At 54.2% G+C, this 6,449-nt stretch overlaps 1 protein-coding gene across 2 annotated transcripts; it reads left to right on the forward strand.

Moving 5' to 3' along the window:
• Window positions 1–13: 13 nt before the first annotated feature.
• EGR3 (early growth response 3) lies at window positions 14–5,365 on the forward strand. 2 transcript variants are annotated; one of them, XM_008587596.1, is made up of 3 exons: window positions 212–365; window positions 782–834; window positions 1,655–5,365. In XM_008587596.1, the coding sequence occupies exons 2-3, from the start codon at window positions 795–797 to the stop codon at window positions 2,662–2,664; spliced, it is 1,050 nt and encodes a 349-aa protein (XP_008585818.1). In that variant the 5' UTR covers window positions 212–365; window positions 782–794; the 3' UTR covers window positions 2,665–5,365. The 2 variants fall into 2 exon arrangements, with proteins under 2 accessions (XP_008585817.1, XP_008585818.1); XM_008587595.1 differs by lacking the exon at window positions 782–834 and having other exon boundaries at window positions 14–365.
• The last annotated feature ends 1,084 nt before the right edge of the window (window positions 5,366–6,449 follow it).

Genomic DNA, 6,449 nt, shown 5'->3' on the forward strand with positions numbered 1-6,449 from the left:
CCACCCACCCCCAAAAAAGAAAAGATCCCCTCCCCTGGCCCACCCCTTCCCCTCTTCCCTCCCCCCTCCCCCCGAACTTTCCCTCTCGCATGCTTTTCCCCTGCACCACGGATCGCCTCTCGGATGCCGCTTGCCTGGAAGCTGCGTTAGGAGCAAGCCACAGCGGTGGCGGCGGTGGCGGCGGCGGCGGCGGCGGCAGCTCGGGAGTGCTATGACCGGCAAACTCGCCGAGAAGCTGCCGGTGACCATGAGCAGTTTGCTAAACCAACTGCCTGACAATCTGTACCCCGAGGAGATCCCCAGCGCGCTCAACCTCTTCTCTGGCAGCAGCGACTCCGTAGCCCATTACAATCAGATGGCTACAGGTAAGGGCGGCGGGGAGGCGGTGAGACAGCGAGCAAGGAAAGGGAGAGGGCGAGGAGGAGGGAACGAGCTCGCGATGGATGGGTGGATGGATGGATGGGTGGATGGATGGATGGGTGGATGGATAGATGGATGAAGAGATGGGGGCGCGCTGGGAATTTTCCGGGGGGCGAGTTGCTTTTCCCACCCACTCCTCCCGCCCTCCCCGATCGGGAAGGCTAGGTTGGCGACGCCACGGTAGAGGCTTCGGTTCTCCCGGGTGGGGGCAGCCGCCGACCGGAGGGAGGTAGGTGCGAGCGGCTCTGGGGTTCTCCCTCCTCACGCAGGGGGCCCGCAAGGCGTGGTCCTGTCGCCCCTTTCCCGGGAGGAGCTCAGCGTCTTTTTCACCGGCGCTCTCCCCCCTCCCTTACTCCCTCAGCCTCCCACCCGGGATGGAGCCATGTGCGGCGTGGAGTCCCCGCGGTGGGAGAGGTACTGCGACGCTGCCTTTCTGGGGCGTTCAGCAAAACCGTGGGGGTGTGGGGACGGCGGGGAGTGGGAGGGGGTCCACCCGCGGGGCAGAGGGGGCTGCCAAGGGGGAGATCCCGGGGCTGGGGAGCTTGGGAAGGGCGGCCGCTCCCGCCATGGAGACACGGGCCGGTTTTCCGCCGTCCTCCACCCTCCCTAACTGGAGCTAGGCATTTCCCCTCCAGCCCGAGCCGAAAGCTCCTTCAGGCCGGGAGGAGGCTGGGGCCGGGGAAGGCGAGGGGTGAGCTCCCTTTGCGGGCGGCCCCCTTCTACGCTCCGAGGACAAAGCGTCGGAGAGCTCTGGGTCGGCGACCCGGGCGCAGCGCGCGTGGGGGGCATCGCCGGGGCGGGAAAGGAGCGGCGTCCTGGAACGGACAGGGCCGGGGAAAGAGGCCGAGTTGTGTGCGCTGGAGATCGAGAGCCCGGCGCGCTCCGGTCTGAAACTACCTGTAGCTGCAGCTACCTGCCTGCCCCACCTCGGGAAGAACAACAATGCTTATCGCGCGCGCGCGCGTGTGTGTGTGGTACGTGAGTGTGTGCGCGGCGTGTGCGGTGTGTGTGCCGCAGCCACTCCACACCCCGATCCGTAGTATTTTGCTGTATCCAGGTTGCGCCCGGGAGCGCGGCACCGCCCGCTTTGCGCCGGGCTCATCGTTCCTCTTACCCCATGCGCTGCGCACTCCACCCGGCCGCACCCTCCGCACCTGGGCAAGGACCTGGGCGCCGCGGCCCGGAGCCGGCTTGGCTTCACTCACTCCTCCCCTCTCTCCCCCGCTCTCCGCAGAGAATGTGATGGACATCGGTCTGACCAACGAGAAGCCCAACCCGGAACTCTCTTACTCGGGCTCCTTCCAACCAGCCCCCGGCAACAAGACCGTGACCTACTTGGGAAAGTTCGCCTTCGACTCCCCTTCCAACTGGTGCCAGGACAACATCATTAGCCTCATGAGCGCCGGCATCTTGGGGGTGCCCCCGGCCTCAGGGGCGCTCAGCACGCAGACGTCCACGGCCAGCATGGTGCAGCCGCCACAGGGCGACGTAGAGGCCATGTACCCGGCGCTGCCCCCCTATTCCAACTGCGGAGACCTCTACTCAGAGCCCGTGTCTTTCCACGACCCCCAGGGCAACCCCGGGCTCGCCTATTCTCCCCAGGATTACCAATCGGCCAAGCCGGCCTTGGACAGCAATCTCTTTCCCATGATTCCTGACTACAACCTGTACCACCATCCCAACGACATGGGCTCCATTCAGGAGCACAAGCCCTTCCAGGGCATGGACCCCATCCGGGTCAACCCGCCCCCTATTACCCCTCTGGAGACCATCAAGGCGTTCAAAGACAAGCAGATACACCCGGGCTTCGGCAGCCTGCCCCAGCCGCCTCTCACGCTCAAGCCCATTCGGCCCCGCAAGTACCCTAACCGGCCTAGCAAGACCCCGCTACACGAGCGGCCCCACGCGTGTCCGGCCGAAGGTTGCGACCGCCGTTTCAGCCGCTCGGACGAGCTGACCCGGCACCTGCGTATCCACACGGGCCACAAGCCCTTCCAGTGCCGGATCTGCATGCGGAGCTTCAGCCGCAGCGACCACCTCACCACGCACATCCGCACGCATACTGGCGAGAAGCCCTTTGCCTGTGAGTTCTGCGGCCGCAAGTTTGCGCGCAGCGACGAGCGCAAGCGCCACGCCAAGATCCACCTCAAGCAAAAGGAGAAGAAGGCAGAAAAGGGGGGTGCGCCCTCTGCATCCTCGGCGCCCCCCGTGTCCCTGGCCCCCGTGGTCACCACCTGCGCCTGAAGCTCGGGCCCCCAGGTCCCCACTTTTCCGCTCCAGTGCCTCCCGACTGCTCGCCTGAAAGCAGCGGGAAAGCCAGCCACTGAGGCGCAGGGGCCGTGCCCTGGCCTCTCCATGGACGTGCGGCCCCTTGCTCCCCTTCGATGCCCCCCGTTCCCACCCTTTCACACCGGCCAGCGGTCGAGGGCCAGGGCTGGAGGCGCCTTTCCCGCGCTGTTCCCCACTTAACCCAGGCGTGGGGGCGGAAAGGTGGCGTCTAGCCGGCTTTGTTCAGTTCGGATCGCCTTGATCCAGGGGCCGTTGGGCCGCGCCAAGGACCTGCGGGGGACTGAAGGCGGGGCCCACCCAACCCTCGCCCGACTCAAACACTTCACTCTTTCCCCCCTGTCTCCCACCGTTCCCCCTCGAAGACCGGAGAGGGGGAGGGGGAAAGGAGCGCACCAAAGCGCAGAGCTTGCTGCCCGCCGCACGCACGCGCGCCTGCGTGCGGGGATGCGCGCGAGTGTGTGCGTGCTCGCGTGTGAGTGTGTGTGTGTGTGTGCGCGCGCGCGCGCGCGCGTAAGACTCTTAAGCTGAACTGGGCTGTGTCAACCCCAAACTCTTCCCCACATCGGGTCCCCAGGCCGCTGGGGGATGTCCCAGGCTGGGGTCCTGCACGTGGCCGGAGGAGATGGTCTTCCATCTGCTCCAAAAATAATGTTTCTTACAGAAATGCCTCCGATGCCGCCGCCGCGGGGCTGCTGCCGCCGCTTCAGGTTTGGCCCCTCAGAACCCCTCCTTTTCCGAGCGCTTCCCTCTTAAGCCTCAGGACAGTTTGATCTGCGGGGAGAAAAAGCAGCCATCACGGAGCCTGCCTTTTTGCAAAATGTACTTAGTTAGCCTCCCTTTTAGAAATCTATGTTCCTGAGTTCGCCCTCTGCCCCTTCCCCATTCTTCTCCTTTCTCCCCATCGCTTTCAAAATCTTTTCCCAGAAAGGCAGGCCTCAACCAGCCAGCCCAGCTTTCTGTTTTCTCTCACTCACGTACCCATTTCTCCTTCCCACCATTCGTGGGAGAGCTGGCCGTTTCTGCCCTTTGTCAGCACCAACGCAACAGATAGAATTTAAATATATGTATATGGTGTGTGTGTGTATGTACGTGTATGTATAATATAGATACACATACATTATATATATATATATAACATACACACAATATGTATTCCTAGCGAAATAAAATCTCTAAGGTACTTGGTTATCCAGGGCAGTGCCCTGGAATAAAGAGAATTTGTAGGCATATACAGCTTTAAATGATTTATTTTTATGAAATTTTTAACTGATGAGATTATATCTACATATGTGTGTGAATATATATATACACACATATACATGCATATGTGTGTGTGTACATCACACACATCTCTGTCCAAATTTTCCTCTAAGAGATGGGGATTTTTGCATTAATCCATATTGGTGAATGAGGCATATCTTTTCCGTACCCCAGTCTTACCTTCTCCCTGCCCTACCTCACCTCTTCTCAGGCAACCCCCTTCCCCAGCTGTCCTGCCCAGCCCTTCTCCGCACAGGGTGGCTCTTTGGAAGTGGAGTAGTAGGGAAGGTTGCTCTCTGACCCAGCTTCCAGCACAGTCTTGACTGAATGTACTGTTCCTTATTAGCGTTATTTCTCCTGTGGTCAGTAAGCTGCCCAGAGAGAAGGAACAAAGGTCTGGAGTTTACAGAATGTCTGTTTTTAAAGTCACTTTATGCTTTTCCCACTTTTTTTTTTTTTTTAAGAAAAAAAAAGCACCGTTTTTCTGGTGGTGGATAAATAATACTAAAAGGACTCTAGTGAAAGGGGGTAAATCAAAGAGTGGGGGGATTGTGAGTTTCCAGGTACTTGGACTTTTTGTAGAAGGAGAGAGAAGATGATGAAGTTTGCCAGGAGGGCCCATATTTTTTCAGCTGAAGGGTAAAATCTTTCTTTGCAGAGACAGTATTTTGCTGAATACTTTTTATAATGTGATGATTATAAAAAACAAAAATTTTGGTCACTTCAAAGCCGGAAGGAGGAATCAGATATTCTTTAATATTTTTTCCTTGCTCCTTCTGGTATATGCATGTCACTGCATGGTAACTCTGAGTTTTCCTTTGTTTTAATAAAACTGTTCTCAGACATTTAAGCTAAACTAAGAGAAAAATAACTTTGTTGCCAAAAGGTTGTGCTATCCAGATTTTTTATATGTCTGCATGTTTTAAAAAAAAACAACAAAAGAAAATGCACTCTAATTTATGTGAACTGAGAGAAAAAAAAATCAGGTTTTAAACAGGAAAACCTAAGGGGAATGATATTTTTTGAAAGACTTTTGTATAAAGTTGAGTACTTAGAAAAAGACAAACCAGATGTAATATATTTTGTGGATGTTTTTATTTCTTGGATTTATAGTACCTTATACTAAGGTTAAAAAAATATGCTTGATATTGTGAAAAGGTGAAATTCTTCACCAACATTTCATTTGCTCCTTTGTCACATTGTTATGCCAATATAATATAGTTAATGAAAACAGCATTTTTAAGAACCGAAATATTGAAATGGTGTAATGTTGTACCATTTGCACTGTGAGCAAGTGCTAATACAGTAAATATATTGTGTTTGCTGACAATCAGCCGGCCTATAAATCTCCTTATTTTATTTCTTGTTTTCATAGCATAAAGTTTTGGTTTGGCTTGTTTTTTGGTCCTGTTTTGTTTTCGGCTGGTGGTTTGTTTGATAGGTTGTTATGCCTGGTTTTGCTATTCTTGCTCTGAAAACTCTCAAAGAGGAAACACAGAACTTGGTGTTATGGAAGTTGGTCAGAATTTTGTGCGCGTTCTGGTGTTTCAAATTCAGTTTTGAGTGTTTACTGTGGTTCTAGGAGAATAGGATTCCCTTTTACCCTTCTGGGAGCCTCAGACTACCAGAGAGTTTAGGTGAACAGGTTAGATAAACTCCTGGGAGTCAGGGCTGGTGACTGGAATCTTCTAGAACTTTCTCCCTGGTTTCCAATGGGTATTTGGGGGCCGAAGGGAAGGGATCTCCTGGTTTATGAACTATTTCTCTGATGGTCTTAGGCAGCACCAGAACAGGACCCTGGAGGGTGTCTACAGCCACGGTGAGTCGTTCTGTTGCTAAAGCTTTTGAAGCCTGAAAAACAGGTGGAGACTTGCCAGGGGTTCTTCAGGGTTGGCAAGATAACCAGAGAGATTGGCAGCCCTTTTGTCATCAGATAATTGGGAAAAATCAGGTTTTAAAGTTCTACAACTTTAATCCCACTTCCTAATCTCCTAGGCCTCACTGTTTGTGCTGCCTGATAAAGGTGGTACTGGTTGAAAACTGGCTCTTACGAATAACCCAGGGATCTGAGGCTTTTCAGGGAAGAAAGGATATTTGGGATTTGGACAACACAGGGAATGTTTATGTAGCATCAACCTGGTGCATCTCATGATTTCTGTCTCCCATAAAAGCAATGCTTCTCCTACCCTACGAGCTGTCTTCCCCAGAATATTACCCATCCTTCTTTGAGTCTACTTGCCAGCCCTAGAGCTTTCTCTATTTCTCTTGAAGAGAGATATGTGCCCTCCACTCCCTTCTTGTGTCTGCTTCTCCATCTGGCTCCCCTCACCTGACTCCCTGTAGCCTTTAGAGTCCTTTATCCCTGTGAAGCTTGATCTAGAGCAGTCTTTGGACAAGTCAGTCCTCTCTCTCTCCCTCCTTTTCTCCCTCCCTTTCTTCCTGCCTGCCCTCTAAAAAACTCACCTGGGATTCGCCGCTCG

The sequence above is a fragment of the Galeopterus variegatus genome, unplaced genomic scaffold (assembly GCF_000696425.1).
Source record: "Galeopterus variegatus unplaced genomic scaffold, G_variegatus-3.0.2 Scaffold4463, whole genome shotgun sequence".
NCBI classification, from domain to species: Eukaryota; Metazoa; Chordata; class Mammalia; order Dermoptera; family Cynocephalidae; genus Galeopterus; species Galeopterus variegatus.